Source organism: Lampris incognitus, chromosome 3, assembly GCF_029633865.1.
Source record: "Lampris incognitus isolate fLamInc1 chromosome 3, fLamInc1.hap2, whole genome shotgun sequence".
Classification (NCBI taxonomy): domain Eukaryota; kingdom Metazoa; phylum Chordata; class Actinopteri; order Lampriformes; family Lampridae; genus Lampris; species Lampris incognitus.
Genome location: NC_079213.1, coordinates 55,715,101 through 55,733,350, shown reverse-complemented (window position 1 = coordinate 55,733,350; position 18,250 = coordinate 55,715,101). Strand labels below are relative to the sequence as shown.

At 45.8% G+C, this 18,250-nt stretch overlaps 1 protein-coding gene across 1 annotated transcript in view; it reads right to left on the bottom strand.

Moving 5' to 3' along the window:
• The window catches only part of ptprfa (protein tyrosine phosphatase receptor type Fa), a 360,408-nt gene that overhangs the window by 185,237 nt on the left and 156,921 nt on the right, over positions 1 to 18,250 (bottom strand). The window contains exon 11 of the mRNA XM_056277009.1: positions 3,552 to 3,745. Coding sequence (XP_056132984.1) covers positions 3,552 to 3,745 — 194 coding nt within the window. The remainder of the gene's footprint in view (positions 1 to 3,551; positions 3,746 to 18,250) is intronic.

The window sequence follows — 18,250 nt, the reverse complement described above, 5'->3', positions numbered from 1 at the left end:
AGAGCCTATGATGTACGTTGCCACCGCAAAGCGTACCAGCAGGGGGACAACGTATGGGTGTATAACCCACGGCGAAAGAAGGGACGGTCCCCAAAGCTGGACAACAACTGGGAAGGGCCCTGCCTCATCCTGAAGAGGATCTCAGAGGTTACCTATAGAGTGAAGCTCCACAGCCACCCTCGGATAGTCATCCTTCACCAAGATCGCCTCACACCTTACTTAAGCCGGGAAAGTGACCAAGCTGGGACTGAAAGTGCGGTGGGAGGAGGTGGGGTGCCAGACTCCTCCTCCTCTGTAGACCAGGCTACCGGGGTCCAGGGAGGGGGTAAGGACACTGTTGGATCAGAGCCAACCTCCCTGGCCACGAATAGAAACAGCGGTGATGTCGAAGGTGGGGGCTCAGACCCAGCGAATGCAGAGCCGCCCCCGTCATCTATCAGCAGCCCGCGACAAGGCACAGCCCGGGATGGGAGAGGTGCTCGGCGGAAGAAACCCTCATGGTGGATGGACCCATCCACATGGGATTTGGGTTAGGCCAACGGGACGTTGGTCTTTCAAGGAAGGGGGCAGTGTGGCGAATTCTACTAGTGTTTCTGCCCCGAGGTTCATTCACATATTACCCACAATGCAACTGAGCGGTCGATGTTTTGGTTATGTTGTGGGATATGGAACATGTTAAAAACGGACATATCTGTTACAGATAGCGGTGATGTGGTGGAAGGTAATGGAGACGTTATGAGAGAAGCTAGATTAGATAACATGCTGCTTCCCACCATAAGGGTAAAGAGTAGGCAGGTAGATGGGGTCGCTTCGGTGGCCGAAAAAGGGAGAGCGAAGACCCATACAAACTTGTGTCTGTTCTGACTTGTTTGACTTGCGGTCATTAAAAGCTTACTTGTTAACTCTGAAAGAGTGTCTAAGAAGTCCATTATTTAACCACGTCACAATATTATTATTATTATTATTATTATTATTATATTTTCCCTCGCTGTAAATTAGGGAATAAAGTGCTGCTTTGAGCTAGTTTTTAATTTTAACCAACAAAACCAAAACTGCTACTGAAGAGCAGCCTTACTATCAATAAGGCATCTTAATAGACAATGGCAAGGAAATATACCACAACCTTAGCAAACGTGAAACAAATCCTAGGAATGTTCTATCTGGTTCAAGGACTGGAGGAAGAAAAAGACAATATAGATTGTAAAGGGACCAAATCCAAGATAAGTGAGTGTAATGAAGATGAGGTATGTTGTTATGTGATATTCTGCAAACACGCTTCAACACACCTTCATGGCCTGTCTGCTGAGCTGCTCACCACGGCCTGCTGTGCAGATAAGCTCTGCAGAACCTCCAGAGAAGACATGCTCCTACATGCTAGCACTGGTCTAATAACCCCCCCCCCCCCACATACACACACACTCACACACACAAACCCAAAAACCCCTGCTTTCTCTGACAAATAATAAGATTAGGGGCACTTTGGATATCCTTCTTAAGCAGGATTTGTTGTTGTCCATTATTCTGGCACCGCTGCTACAATACAAATAAAAGTGCATTAAGAATGGGATGTAATCAGTTGGATGGAATAACAGAGTTGTATTTGCATTATCAGCATAAAAATCCCACAGTTTGGATCTAATCAGGAAAGTGTTTTGGTGGGCATGCAGCAGTTATTTTGGTCCATTTTATCCTCCCTTTATTTCAGCGAAAGATAAGAAATCATGTAAGCCTCTGAGCTTTATGAAGCTCACACAGAAGGGCCACATGGAGAGTGAAATATGGACTCATATTTCAACGTCTAACACAAGTGTCTGTTTGAGATGCTGTCTGGGATTATACTGCAGCATCATAACAAGGCTGCTAGCCAGTGACTTATGAAATATGTTAGGATTATCATTATTATTATTATTATTATTATATTATCATTATTATACACTGCTGCTCATTCCCACTTCAGTGTGAATGAGCATTCACACTGCATTAATTTCTATTACTATAATTATATATTTTATGTATAATAATATAATTATTCATAATATAAAATAATATATAATATAAATAAAAAATAATATAATGATTTATAATAGAAAAATAATACATAATATAAATAATATATCATATATTATCCATCCATCCATCGTCTTAACTGCTAATCCTGCTCTCAGGGTCGCGGGGATGCTGGAGCCTATCCCAGCAGTCACTGGGCGGCAGGTGGGGAGACACCCTGGACAGGCTGCCAGGCCGACACACACACACACACACACACACACACACACACACACAAACACACACATTCCTAGGGACAATTTAGTACGGCTGAGTCACCTGACCTACATGTCTTTGGACTGTGGGAGGAAACCGGAGCCCCCGTAGGAAACCCACACAGACACGGGGAGAACATGCAAACTCCACACAGAGGACGACCCGAGACGACCCACCAAGGTTGGACTACCCCGGGGCTCGAACCCAGGACCTTCTTGCTGTGAGGTGACTGCGTTAACCACTGTGCCACCCATATATTATATAATAATATATAATAAATGATCATATTTAATATATTAATATAATAACATAGTAATATGCAATTTGTCAAATAATATACATTTATAATATAATTATTATAAATGTATTATTATTTGTATTATTATGCTTCACATGCAATTATGACATGTTGTGGTGCCGACATCCAATATTACATATAGCAGAAGACTCTTTAAAACGATGACTTTTTGTCTTTGGCCATTTTGAAATGGTCATCTGTTTTTTAATTTCATCATGTAGTGACTATTACACCTGCCCATCTTGGCCAGTAGTGTGTACCAGTACACCTGTAGTGTATACAGGTATACCAATAGTGTATATCAGTATACTAGTGGTGTATACAAGTATACCAGTAGTGTATACAGGTATACCAGTAGTGTATACAGGTATACCAGTCATGTATACCGGTATACCAGTCACGTATACAGGTATATCAGTAGTGTATATCAGTATACCAGTAGTGTATACAGATATACCAGTAGTGTATACCAGTGGTGTATACAGGTATATCAGTCATGTATACCAGTAGTGTATACAGGTATATCAGTAGTGTATATCAGTATACCAGTGGTGTATACCAGTACATCAGTAGTGTATACAGGTATACCAGTAGTGTATACCAGTACACCAGCAGTGTATACAGGTACACCAGTAGTGTATGCCAGTACATCAGCAGTGTACACCCAGATGATTCAGCCATTCCATAATGATGAAGCCAGACTCCCAGGCTGACAGGACACGACACCAAGCACATCATCTGTTTCAGCTTCACATCACTGACTGCTAATGCAGTTTGGATTTATTTTGACCTTGACTTTAGTTTTTTTTTTTTTTTTTGCCGTGACCCAAGCCATCTTTTTCCCGGCTTGTTTCAATGATGAACATAAGTTCATTATTTACTATTCAGATCTTACATTAGTTCACATGAGGTGTGTTTTGTGTTCCTATAGGCACAACATACACAGAGGTTATGATGGCTGTAGCTGAGCTGAGAGGTGGAGGGACGTTACCTGGGCTTCAGGAAGGGATATATCCATGATGACAGGCTGCCCGTGGGGCTCCCCATTCTCCAGCCGGGAGTACACCACCTGGTAGCCTCTGATTTGGCCATGCTGCTTCACAGAGAGGGGAGGCTTCCAGGTCACCCTCAGGGCCGTGGAGTTCAGAGCATCGGCCTCCACCTTCCTGGGCGGGGCTCCAGGCACTGCGAGACACAGGATGGAGTGAGACCCATTTCTATTCACAGTCACCAGGGAGGTGTGGCATTCAGAGGTGCTTTGTTCTGGATGTGTGTGTTGATTCTTTGTGAACATCATCAGAGCGTTCACACCAACAATGTACACACCTACCAAATGTCATGAGCCACATATCCAGTTAAGACCTGCTCCCGGCCTCTGGATTCGGGCTGCTTCTCTGGCCAGATATGATATATACATCAAAGTTTTCATTTCCTCCTAAGCCGAGGGGATGGTTCAGAGATAACGTGGAGATTTGAAGGTTAGACACATCAAAGTTTGTCACGCGGCGCCCCGAGAGGATGCTGATTTAGTGGCCATAAATTCGACTTTGTGGAACACTGAGGCAGGAACAGTCTTTTATAGAGCCTGGTCAGGTTCCAGGGGAGTCGTGGATGAATACAAATTTGACTTCAATGAGAAAGAGACGAGGTGGTGTGGATGTTAATGACATCCAAGAGACGCCAGAAGACAGGGGAGGAAGAGTTAAAGGTTAAAAAGGCCTGCATTAAGAGATTAATACAGTAAAAGAGGAGCGATTAAGCAGCTCCTGCAAATAACACCACAAGCTACTGCATGAGAGGAGCGTGCTAGCCTAGCATTAGCACCACGCACTTTCAGCTAATTGGAATAATTTAATTTTTTTTCTGTCGGCAGGCTTCCAGATTCAGGCTTAACCCGTCAAAGCAAAAATGTCAATACCAGTCCTGTATCAACAGCAACATACGGACGCTGAGCCCATGAAGGGGGAGAGGGCAACACAAGAGCCTTGTAAAGCTCACAGTAGAATCTTGGGCCAGATTCTTTGTTGGTTTACAGGCGTTGGTGGGAATTAACAGGTGTCAGGGAGCAGACTGGCTGTCAACGACTACCTTGAGATTTATACTGGCTCAGGAAATTCTAAATCGCCTAGCTACTGTCACAAATGACAGACTGCAATGATGTTGATGCTTGTTTACCAAGGCCCACCGTCAGGAGGTCAGCAGACTGAAATACATGCTGCTGCAGCAGGGCTGTTGGGAGTGAACCTCCTCAGCCTGTCCTCCTGTGTGGTGCTGCATCATCCAGCCACTGATGCTGGGGTGTTGGGGTGATGGGGAGTGGGACTGTGGACTACCACAGTGTTTTATAAACCCCACTTTGACCTCCGTCTGCCTGCAGGTCTTCAGGAGGAGGGGCATTGCTTGATTTGCGTCTATTCTTAACAGAATGGTGAAAAATAGCTGTATTTCTCTCTGGCCAGCAAGGTACTGCTGGAATAAAAAACGAACAGTGTGATACGAGACTCATAAGTAAAGACTACATCTGTTTATCTTTTTTTTGATACTGGTCTCCAGCAGCAATTATGGCAAAAAGTCCCCCCCCCCTTTTCTCACAGTTGTTGGCCAATTACCCCACTGTTCCGAGCCGTCCCGGTCTCTGCTCCACCCCCTCTGCTGATCCGGGGAGGGCTGCAGATTACCACATGCCTCCTCCGATAAATGTGGAGTCACCGGCCGCTTCTTTTCACCTGACAGTGAGGAGTTTCACAGGGGGACGCAGCGTGTGGGAGGGTCACGCTATTCCCCCCAGTTCCCCCTCCCCCCCGAACAGGTGCCACAACCAGCCAGAGGAGGCGCTAGTGCAGTGACCAGGACACATACCCACATCCGGCTTCCCAACCACAGACACGGCCAATTGTGTCTGTAGGGACGCCCAACCAAGCCAGAGGTAACATGGGGATTCAAACCGGCGATCCCCGTGTTGGTAGGCAACGGAATAGACCGCCATGCCACCTGGACGCCCTAAAAACGCTGTTCTTACTTGAGTCGTATTTAAACATGTCATACCAGCTCCTTGCTGTTTGGAGTGAAAGTATGAAGGTAATTTCTGCAGGGCAGAGTGAACCGTGTACGTGGGCTCAGAACGGCGTGCTGTTTTTACTGTTGAATAGACCTTGTCTCAACACATGGTCAAAGGCAGCCTTAACCACAGTCCGGTGAGGAGATGACTATGACAAGACGAAGGCACCGACAGAGAGTAGGCGCAACCATTTTCTTTAATCGACATTGGAAAAACTAACTTATTTACAGGCTGCATCTGTAGTATTACTACACAGAAGTCAACTCACTTAGAAAGCTGAAAACAGAATCCTAAGGTCCATCATCATTTAATAAACCCAAGCAGCACTCGTCTAGAGTGAAGTCCAGTGGTTAAATAAGCTACGAGACATTTGATTTTACACACATTACACACGGCTGAGAGGATTCACCCTGCCTGGTGTTTGACCGTGTTCAACAGCAACCATGGTGACAGTCAGTATTAACCCCACACCGGTGTACACATGGTAACGTTTCCCAGAGCTCAAGCTAACCCTGCGCGGTGTAGACCCATGCAGACACGTTCAGAGTTCTGCATTTAAATGTGATGGGTTGTTTAAAGGCTTCTGAATTTGCCACGTGCAGTAACTGTTACCCGTCTTTCGTTCTGCAGAAATGTATGACGACCACTGTAAAGGTGAGGGGTTTTTACAAGGTTTTGCTAGTTTTAGACTGTTGAGGAAACCTGGCCTTGTTTTTCTGTGTTACGGCATGATGGCACTTTGCAATAGCAGTGGTACTTCCAATATTCTAACCCATAGCTCACTATTTGCTGCCTGTCTGCCTGTTCCTCCTGTCTGCCTTCTTTCCATTAGAGAGCATTCAGTCCCTCCATGCCCTTCCCATAGGAACCTCGGTGCTGTGTGACACAAAGAGTTTACATGGGGTTCAGGTCTGCTTGGCTGCAGCTGGTGTATTTCCCCTCGACCCCAACATGCAAAGCAATCACGCTCACATCACGAGCTCGCTGGTTCGGGGCGTCGGGGAGGTGATGGAGCTGTAATTTGATCAAGACAGTAAACGGGAGCTATAGGCAAAGAATGGGGGTGGTGCTCGTGGAAGTTAGATATCATGAAGCGTGTAGGCAGGGGGCACAGCGTCGTACCACAGACCTGGTACAACATGTTAATGAGGACCCCTGCCCACACAGTTAAGAAGACCGGAATTTCATTCCTACCTAAAACGACCGTGAGCGGTCAAAATGACCGCCGGCGTTTAAACTCTATATTGTGTCAAGATAAATACCCAACTGAGATATTAATGCATTGCATATGTTAGTATGTCTGTTATGAAACTGACACCAAAATTAAGATGTTAACAATTGTAATACTATTTCTAAACAATTTAAACTTCAGAGAGACATGGTCGACCTTGAATAGCGAAACTGAAAATGTGAAAATATTCCCTGAAAAACAAAACAGAAAACACATGTTGCGAATCTAACAAACGTAACAAGGCCTATAAAACGTGACATGTAAACAAGAACTGAAAATAAATATTGAAACAGTCACAAACAACGACCGGGACTTAAAACTAATAGAACGACCGTGGGCGGTCATTCTGACCGTTTTGGATTTTTAAAAGTTTAATAACGTGTAAAAAAAAAGATACAGACCTGCCGCTCCCCGGACGCTCCTAAAACTGCATGCACGAAAATGAGTTTTAGATCAACTGCACAACAAAAAGTTATTAGTCCATGGGCCAGACGATATTTCGGTACACTCAAGGTGGCAAAACGTACTTATAATTTTTGAAAGGATCCATGTCTGTAGATGATATTTTGGTATGATAACCATTCCTGAGTGGCAGCTGTATCACAGTTATCAGCTCATGAAGTTAACCACCCGCTAAACTAAATTGCATTTTAGACGCTGGTGCATATCCTGGTTTAGCCTCATGGTCAGGACATTTTTCAATGTTCTATAATATTGTCTTTGGTATCATTTTAAAGGGGACCTTCTTAGCTTTCATTCAAGCCCTGTTGTGGATATTTCTCACAAATATAGAGGTCACTTGAGCTCTTCAACCCGTCAATAACGCACATCTTTCTGCAATTTTCGCCTAAACTATATACTTTCTTTTAGCCCTGTGGCATCTAGGAATATCAAGGACACAAAACACAAAAACTGGAATACTCACAGGACTGTAAAGATTCAGGAAATGTATAATATACTCATACTATTTCATTGTGTGAGGTGATTGTGAGCCTTAAATGAGAACTAGACCAAAGCCAGTTAGGTCACAAACTGGTCTCTATACATTTGTTTAAATACACAATCAAAATACATGATAAAAAGGAATACCATAGTGAGGTAATGAACTATTTTAATATTTTAAACAACATTGACATTTACATATACTTAGTCAATGATACATGTAATCCCATATCATTAGTGGGTATATGTAATGGTAATGGGTAGGGTAATGGATATGTGAATATGGTTACATTATTGTTATCAAGCTCTGGGTAACCAAGTCCAGAATCAACATCCTGTGCATCAATAGACTACTACCACAGTAATACCATCAGAATCATCACACTGTCATTCATCAAACTGCTCGTTTCTCTCATCATCTGACTCCCCAAGTTCAAAGTCCAGTTCTGGACCATCCTGCTGTTTTTGGTTACTGCAGGTCTGTAACCTGCACATGTCTGTGCATGGAAGTCCATTTGACAGGCACATGCAGCTTGGCATTTTGCATGAATGCACACACTTGCATGTTAGCATTTCCAAGACCACATCTGGTGCAGGTGGGGAGCGCATCCAGTAAATGGCCAGCTTGCCTTCATCGTCTGTCCATCCATACTCAGTAGGGCTTGGCACCACAGGGTTAGCCTGCAGACAGCACTTCCATATTGCTGCCTGATAGTTGGCTCGTTGAACATGCATAAAGAGACAGTCTCTACATGGTGGCAGCTGGCTGGACTCAACCTCTCCCCTTTTGGTGCAGAAGAGCTGGTAACGCAGTTTGTTCACCTCAGCAGTGCTTCTATTAGCAACATACATCCGACAGGTGAACTGCTCAATTTTCTGGAACAGCTCATCACTCACATTCCATGTCTGTCCCAGTTGACTAAAAGTCTCTTGGCAGGAAGTGTGCTTTCTCACTATCTTCAGGGCATTCAGCTTCCCTCGACCAGCGAATGCACTGACAGTGTCGCAGCCTGTGAAGGCATGTAAGCCAATTAGGCTGTCACAGATGCTGTCTCCAAGTGAACTTGCCAGTTTGGTGATGTCGACAAACCGTGTGCGGTTATGAGTCCCACACTTCTGGTAGATGGGACAGGTGATGTCCTTCTGGAAGCCAAGACAAAGCACCATGACATCAGTGTCCTCAGCTGTGATGATAACTGACTTTGATCCCGCATTTGCTGCATGCAATGCATGCAGGAGCAGACGGGTGTCAGCTTCTTCATGTGTGGAGTGCAGTTCTGCTGCTTCCTCACACCCATCTTCTGTCAACTTGTAGCAGGTTTCCTCACAGGTCATGTACAACACCTTGCCATGCAGCATAGCTCTGTATCGTGGGAGTTTCCACTCTTCCACCAGAAACTTGATGAGACTGGTCTTGTTGGAGGAACTGCACAGAAATTTTCTCCACTGCTGGACGTGGTGTCCCCCTGCAAGATTCTTGTACTGGAGAGTGATGTCTCCAGCCCGATTCAGTCGTTCAGCATCTTTGATCGAAGTCTGGTGATAGACATCAAAAACAACATCAATCCTCCCACTCTGTGCTCCCTCACGGAGGACCTGGGTCAAGGCTGACTCTGCCACCTGTGCAAAGGTTTTGTTGTTGCCATTCATTTTTTGGACCAGGCTCATCCCATCAATGATGGAAGTAGATGGGATTGGGATGTCTTCTGCAGGATATACATTCTTTTCAAGCTCTCTGGCAAGTGAAGCCTTGTTTGTTTTTCGTAAGGACCCATCAGCATTTGCCAGTGCCCATGGTAGTGGGCCCAATGGGTAGGCAAGGACATCCTTCAGATTCACCTTCCTGCTTTCAGCCACCAGGATCATGTGACTGAAAAGGTTTCTATCTGCCTTCAGAACCACATCCTGTGCTTTCTTTCCATGAGCTTGTTTTGTGCTGACATTGGAGAATGTTTTCAGACTTTGCTTGGTCATCTTGTCATGGAATTTCACAGGTGGTGGGTCTGCATCTAACCTTGTTTGCTGGAATGCTTGGTAGGCCTCTTCTCCTTTCTCAAGAGCTCTCAAGAGATCTATGGTCACATCAGGTGGAGCCATGTTGCCAGTGGAGAGGCTAACCAAATCAATCTCATCAGGGGACATAGGATTGAGCCAGTTATTCTCCATAAGGTCCATGAGAGACTGGACATCTGCTTCATCTCTCTTGATCCTTGGACTCTGTAGATCTGGATGAGACCATTTGCACCTGCCTTGACCTGTCAGGTCTCTCAGCTGTCTGAGGTACATGCTTCTATACTCAGCTGTGAGATAATAGTTGGTCACAGCTCCTGGCTTCAAGCTGAATCCCTTTGTCCCTCCAGCTGTTTGGGTGTCTTTGTTCACCGTTTCTTCTATAGCTTGGTCAACAGGGATTCGGCCAAAGGGATTGGTGGAACCCAGTTGGACTGAGAAGCCTCCTTCCATGAATTCTGTGTACACATCTGGGTGTGTGATGGGCAGCTCAGACATCTGGGCGTAGTAGTAGGGGAGGTAGCGTGCATAATTCATCCTGTCATAAGCAAAGCACCATGGGATCATTGCTCGAATGCTAGCCAAGTGTAGCATCCAGTCTCCCTCTCTGGATGCTCGGATGAGCCCCAACAAGATTTCAACCATGTCCAAATAGGACATCCAGAAGTTCGAGAGGCTGCCGTTTCCACCTCTAAGGAACTCACGGTAGACTTCAAATAGATCCATGATGCGTGTACAAGAGCTGTTCTTGAGGACCTCCTTCAAAGCATGTTGTGAGACTTCTTTCCCAAGGCTGTCAATGGTCTTCAGTGTCTCATTCAGGTGAACCATGTCATTCCTGTGAGTTTCTTCCAACCAGGACAGGAAACCATTCAAGGTCAGTCGCATGAGAGCCTCATAAAGGAGCTTGTGTAGTCGCACTGCCCTGTTGTACTTGCGGCCATCCATAACACCAGCAATTGAGCCTTCTGCAATCATGCCAGACTCAATGCAGAGGTCTTTGAGTCCAGCATCTTGGAAACGCTTTCCTATTATTGCCAGCAGTGTGCAGATGGTGTGGAATACCCCAAGCCTAACGATGATATCATGGAACTTGTCATGGTGTTTCCATGTGATCTCGACAGCCTTCGCATACAGGGCTTGGTCAAAGACACAGACAATCTTCCTCAGGCCTAAGCACTGCATGATGCTCAGTGACTGGTTAAGCACCTCGTTGACAGTAGACATTTGTGTCGCTGGAGCACTGATGGTAGGCAGATAGCCTATATTGTCGGGGATGACCGTCATCTCTCCTCGAGTCAGGATGTTGAAGCCTGTCCAGCTGCTGACTGACTGTTCTTCTTGTTGTGACATGCGTGCTAGGACCCAAAGAAGGTTTTTCTCTCTGGCAAGCTTAGTATTGGCTGCAGTATCGGCATCTGACTTTTTGCTTTGTGGTGGCCCTACCCGTTGTCCAGCATTGTAAGTTGGTAACATTGGTGGGGGTCCATCAATGCTTCTCTTCTTTGTTTTGGGAACAGTGGGCATGGGTTGGACAGGAAGTGGGTTGACTGGCTTTGCTTGCACAGCAATCCCATTGACTCTGTGAGATGTTCCCTCACCACTGACAGTTTCTTCAAGACGGTCGATATTGTCCCAGGCTAAAGTTGTGAATATGCCAGGATGGATGTTAGCTGGAAGGGCAATGCCACTCCCTGATGATGAGAGTTTCTGGAGACACAGGGCAGTGTTGATCTCTTCCATCTGTGAATAGGACACACACTGTGACCAAGTCGGTTGAGGATGTTTATCAACTCTACATTTCCTGTCAACGATTTGACACTGAATGGCAGAACAATGTGCTTGGAAGGCTTGGTATTTCCACATGTCACTGCATATACTATGTCATGGCCAAATGACTGCAGAAGGCACTGCACTCTCTGGGATGCATGATCAGGATCATTTGAGCCTGTGAGTAGAGAGTACAGGAAGATAATGAGCGACTCTGGAATGGTAGGACATTCTGCTTCTGGTTTGACTTCAGGCGGCCAGGTTTGAGGAACATCTTGACTTTTAATGTCTGCTCTCAATTTGATGGCTGCTTTGGCTATAACATCTTGTGCACTGACACTTTTCAGGGTCTGCAGCTCCCTTTTGAGAGACTGATTTTCTTTGGCAAGTTCCCTCATGGACAAGTTATCGGGATAGAGGAGGAATTTTCCTTTCTCATCAGGGAATATCTGCAAGCCTCCAGCAAACTCACTCTCCAGGTTTCGCCTTATGTGCTTCTTGGTTGATTCCTTGACTTGGGCAATGCCTTGGGAGTTCATTGAAGCTACCAGTCTAGAAGAGAGATCAGTCATTGTCATCACTTGAGGATTGCCAAAAAGCTCCATCCTGATGAAGAGGAACAGCTCATTGTATGCCTTATTCACAGCAGCTTCATACTGGGCTGCAGCATCATCATCTTCATTGCTGGCAACCTCTCCTTTGGAAACCTCTTCTTTGGTGTAAAGTCTATAGCATGACCTGTGGTAGTGCCCTTCAGCTGCTACAAGGTCTCTACTCACAATGGCAAGGATTCTGCTGTCCCTTTTCTTTGTGGCTGCACTCCTGATCTTTGCATCAGCTCACAGTTCTCGACACTGCACCAGTACTTCTCTCGTATTCTGTCTCTTGGAATATTTGCTGTTTTTCTGACAAAATATGCACTCTGCATCATAAGTCCTAGATGTACTTGGAGCATGTCGAGCTACTCTCTTAGATTGTTTCTCTTCAGCAGAGACACAACTTTTGTTTTCTTTTGCAAGGAGGCCATCAAGAATTTGCTTCATAGTGAAGATACTGCGACACTTTCTGTGTTAGTAGATTGCTGGAATCTGTCCCTCAGGAATGTCTTTTGCCAGTTTCAAAACTGGTGCATGATTTCGGAGCTGCCCTGAGCAGAGTTCTCCATGAGTCGACAGTTTGTAGTGAAACCAGCTTATCTGTATCATCAGAACAGTGGATAATGCACTCCACCCGTGGGCGCTTTGGTATTGGGTAAAAACTTGCTTGTTCACCAGTGGCCATATTCAGTCAGTTTTCACCTGCCACATACAAACAAATACATGTAACTTAGGTGTATGAACACTACTAAAACAAAGTTTACTTTGCTTCACCAGCGTCATATTACCATTATTTATCTTACATAGCCACAAATAGATACATTACCTATTTGCTATGCAACAGCTGTATTTTGTCCACATGAGGCCGCTAAAATCAACACAAGATGAAAGTTCCTTGTAGCCACTTTAACTAATCATATTAACATATACTTTAAAAGAACATGCTAACATTATGGGAAATTAGCTTACAATCTTCTCCAGAGTAAGACAAGAAGATAGATACCAGTTTCCTCTATATGTGTTTAGTAGAAAGCTATCTGGCTGCACGTTAGCCTAGCTTAGCACAATGAATGGAAGTACACAGTACTGGTTATCCTTGGTTGTTGGCCAACTAAGAACTGTCCCAGAGTTTAAGCTAGGCTAATCAGTACCAGGGGTGTTGAAATGCTATATTTGTAAAAATCTGGGCAAATACACAATCGTGAGAGGCACAGAAACAGGTTTCCTGAAAGAAAAATGAAATAGGTGCTCATTTGGAAAGGTTATCATGTATTATTTTACTTCTGTTAGTGTACCAAATAAAATGGCACCAGTGAAGTTGTGTCACCTTGGGTGATATCGATATCTGGTCTGACCCATGGACTAACTGGCTTTGGTCTAGTTAGTTTCTTAGTAATAATGCCCTTCTAATTTAAGGTTCACAATCACCTCACACAATGAAATAGTATGGGTATATTATACATTTCCTGAATCTTTACAGTCCTGTGAGTATTCCAGTTTTTGTGTTTTGTGTCCCTGATATTCCTAGATGCCACAGGGCTAAAAGAAAGTATATAGTTTAGGCGAAAATTGCAGAAAGATGTGTGTTATTGACGGGTTGAAGAGCTCAAGTGACCTCTATATTTGTGAGAAATATCCACAACAGGGCTTGAATGAAAGCTAAGAAGGTCCCCTTTAAAATGATACCAAAGACAATATTATAGAACATTGAAAAATGTCCTGACCATGAGGCTAAACCAGGATATGCACCAGCGTCTAAAATGCAATTTAGTTTAGCGGGTGGTTAACTTCATGAGCTGATAACTGTGATACAGCTGCCACTCAGGAATGGTTATCATACCAAAATATCATCTACAGACATGGATCCTTTCAAAAATTATAAGTAAGTTTTGCCACCTTGAGTGTACCGAAATAGGAAATTTTGGGCTCTGGCCCATGGACTAGATAAGTTCTACCGAAAATCACGAGCGGTCAGAATGATGGTGTCGGTACTTGACCTTCTCGCCCTGCTCGGGGCCCTGCGACTACATATGACATCACTACTTCACGCATCATGGTTGGGTCGGGGCTTGGGTAGGGATTGGGTCGGGGCTAGTTCAGTTTAGGAACAGCGGGAACCAGTAGATTGACGTTAGAGGCAGCTCAGCCTGCGGCCCCCGCGCCTTTCCTAACCAATTCTGTCAGCGTGGCCTGTAAAACACACACAGCTAAACAACCATAACGCTAGCGCTAAACAACGCTCACTAGCAGCATGATCCGTGACGTCATATGCCGTCGAAGGACTCCGAGTCGACGTTGTACCCGAGCGCACTTTTTTTTAATATATATTTTTATTGAACATTGTTCATATTCATGTACAGTTTCTTGAAGAACGTTCATTATAAAACAAACATGGCAAATATACTTTCCATCCAAAAATACAAAGATATATCCAAAGTTGTACCCGAGCGCACATGATGGAACCCACAACGGCGCGTAGTTTGCGCGTCATCTTGCACGTCATGTCACGTGTTTTTGCGTTACTTCCAACGTGTGTCTTTTTTTCTTTTTTTTCACGTCACGTTTTATAGGCCTTGTTACGTTCGTTAGATTAGCAACATGTGTTTTCTGTTTTGTTTTTCAGGGAATATTTTCACTTTTCAGTTTCGCTATTCATGTCTCTCTGAAGTTTAATTTTTTTAAAAATAGTATTACAGTTGTTAACATGTTAACTTTGGTGTCAGTCGTTTGCTAAGAGACATGCTAACATATGCGATGCATTAATATCTCAGTTGGGGTGTTTAAGTTGACAGAATGCAGAGTTTAAAACCCGGCCGTCATGTGGACCGCCCATGGTGGTGGTAGGTAGGAGGGAAATCCCGGGCTGGCTCACTTCCAAGCAAATGAAGACTGTCGGTAAGTATTAACCGCGGGCTTGGCTTCACGTCGTTACATCAAAACAAATGAACAGACAGTCAGGAGGCTTGAAGGCACAACGCACTGAACAATGTGAGAAGGAGAAAAATGAGAGGAGAGGAGGAGTGCCGAGACTCCTCTGTTGTTTGTGAGCAGAGTGGAACTTTACTGGGGAAATCCAGCGAGCTGCGAGAGCTCAGAGTCAGATGGGGTGGGGAGATATGGAATGAGATGAAAAGAGGGAGAGATGTGACTTTAACAGCTGGAGGAAGACAAGCACCTGACAAACTGGGAGAGGGAGGTATTAGAGATAGACAGAGAAGGAAGAGAGGGGGAGACAGAGAGAAAAGGAAGAGAGGAAGGGGTGGAGAGAGAAGGCACAGAGGGAGCGATAGAGAGAGAAGGAAGAGAGGGGGTATTACAGAGAGAAGGAAGGGAGGGTGGTATTAAAGAGAGAGAGAAGGAAGAGAGGGAGGATGCAGAGAGAAGGAAGACGGAGGTATTACATAGAGAAGGAAGCGAGGGAGGATGCAGAGAGAAGGAAGACGGAGGTATTACATAGAGAAGTGAGAGAGGGAGTGATGGAGAGAAAAGGAAGAGAGGGAGGGATTACAGAGCGAAGCAAGAGAGGGAGGGATTACAGAGAAGGAAGAGAGGGAGGGATTATAGAGAGAAGGAAGAGAGGGAGGGATAAAGAGAGAAGGAAGAGAGGGAGGTATTACATAGAGAAGTGAGAGAGGGAGTGATGGAGATAGAAGGAAGAGAGGGAGGGATTACAGAGCGAAGCAAGAGAGGGAGGGATTACAGAGAAAGAAGAGAGGGAGGGATTATAGAGAGAAGGAAGAGAGGGAGGGATAAAGAGAGAAGGAAGAGAGGGAGGTATTACATAGAGAAGGAAGAGAGGGAGGGATGGAGAGAGAAGGAAGAGAGGGAGGATGGAGAGAGAAGGAAGACGGGGAGGTATTACATAGAGAAGGGAGAGAGGGAGGGATGGCGAGAGAAAGAAGAGAGGGAGGGATTACAGAGAGAAGGAAGAGAGGAAGGAATAAAGAGAGAAGGAAGAGAGGGAGGTATTACATAGAGAAGGGAGAGAGGGAGGGACGGCGAGAGAAGAAAGAGAGGGAGGGATGGAGAGAGCGGAAGAGAGGGAGGATGGAGAGAGAAGGAAGACGGAGGTATCACATAGAGAAGAGAGCGAGGGAGGGATGGTGAGAGAAGGAAGAGAGGAAGGGATGGTAAGAGAAGGAAGAGAGGGAGGATGGAGAGAGAAGGAAGACAGTGAGGTATTACATAGAGAAGGGAGAGAGGGAGCGATGGAGATGGAAGGGAGGGAGGGAGGTATTACAGAGAGAAGGAAGAGAGGGAGGGATGGAGAGAGAAGGAAGACAGTGAGGTATTACATAGAAGGGAGAGAGGGAGGATGGAGAGAGAAGGGAGTGAGGGGGTATTATAGAGAGAAGGGAGAGAGGGAGGGATGGAGAGAGAAGGGAGAGAGGGAGGGATGAGAGAGAAGGGAGAGAGGGGGTATTATCGAGAGAAGGGAGAGAGGGAGGGATGGAGAGAGAAGGGAGAGAGGGAGGATGGAGAGAGAAGGGAGAGAGGGGGGGATGGAGAGAAGGGAGAGAGGGAGGGATGGAGAGAGAAGGGAGAGAGGGAGGGATGAGAGAGAAGGGAGAGAGGGAGGATGGAGAGAAGGGAGAGAGGGAGGGATGGAGAGAGAAGGGAGAGAGGGAGGGATGAGAGAGAAGGGAGAGAGGGGGTATTACAGAGAGAAGGGAGAGAGGGAGGGATGGAGAGAGAAGGGAGAGAGGGAGGGATAACAAATAGATAGATAACTAAAGAAAAACTGCTTTCCCTGATATAAGAAGCCATTCAATATAGCAACATACATACACACACATACACACACACACACACACACACACACATCACCTCCTCTCCATCCTACTCCGTCTTGTTGGAATAACAGACTCAAACGTCATGAAGACATGAGCATATTCACTGAATGCAGACATTGAGAAAGCTGATGTCATTAAGAGGCAGGGGAAGGAAACAGACCAGGAAGTAGCCTGGGGCAGACAGAGCAGTGGTCTGAGCCCAGAGCCAAAAGACAACCTTCTGAGCTGCTGGTGTCGTTTCACAACTGGCTCTGCTTGGATCAGCAGTCCCCCGACTCCCACAGAGGAAACATGCACATGCATTGGCATGGGAAGGGGGGGGGGCTGCACCCCCCCCCAGTAGTGGCAGATGGCTGTGTAACATCTTAGACCCAACAGCATGCCTAACCTTCCCTAACATACACATGCCACTAAATGAAACATAAGTTATTGTAAACAATGGGCGGGGCTGTGTAAACAGTGGGCGGGGTTGTGTAAACAGTGGGCGGGGCTGTGTAAACAGTGGGCAGGGTTGTGTAAACAGTGGGCGGGATTGTGTAAACAACGGGCGAGCTGTGTAAACAACAGGCGGGGCTGTGTAAACAGTGGGCGGGGTTGTGTAAACAACGGGCGAGCTGTGTGAACAGTAGGCGGGGGCTGTGTAAACAGTAGGCGGGGCTGTGTAATCAGTGGGCGGGGCTGTGTAAACAGTGGGCGGGGCTGTGTGGAATGTGCATGTTTAATAATGAAGGGAGTAAACACTCCAGGCCAGATCTGCTACACACTCGCCTTACAAACAGAACAATGACGTCATACTGTGGCGACCGGGGGAGGCGGTCGCTCTGACTGTCGGCGGTTCTGCGCTGGGGGAGCACAGTGGCTGCTGGGACTGTTAATGTTAGATTTAAAAGTGTGTTTTAATGATGCGGTGTTCATGTTGTGGTTACTCTTGTGTTGTTGTTTTGGGGGTTCGACTCAGACTCAGTAGGAGACCGTTTACTGACTAACTGGCTGTAGGACCGGGACTGGGACTGATGTCACCACTTGGGACTTTGGGGGGTGGGGGGGCTCCCTACGTTGTTGTCAGTTCTGGTCTGTTCTGGCCGGTGTGAATAAAAGAGCTCTTCCGGGGTCGTGCGGTGTATGGGGCACGGGACTTGTGATTAAAAAGAGACCTCTGCCTCTGGACTCATTCTTCCACGCCAGCTCGCCACAATACTTCTGGTTTTAGTTGGCAGCCCCCCTACTTAAAACATGTTCCCACATGCCTGCGCACATGTGGCCAGTTAAAGTCCACCTTCCAAGGGCACA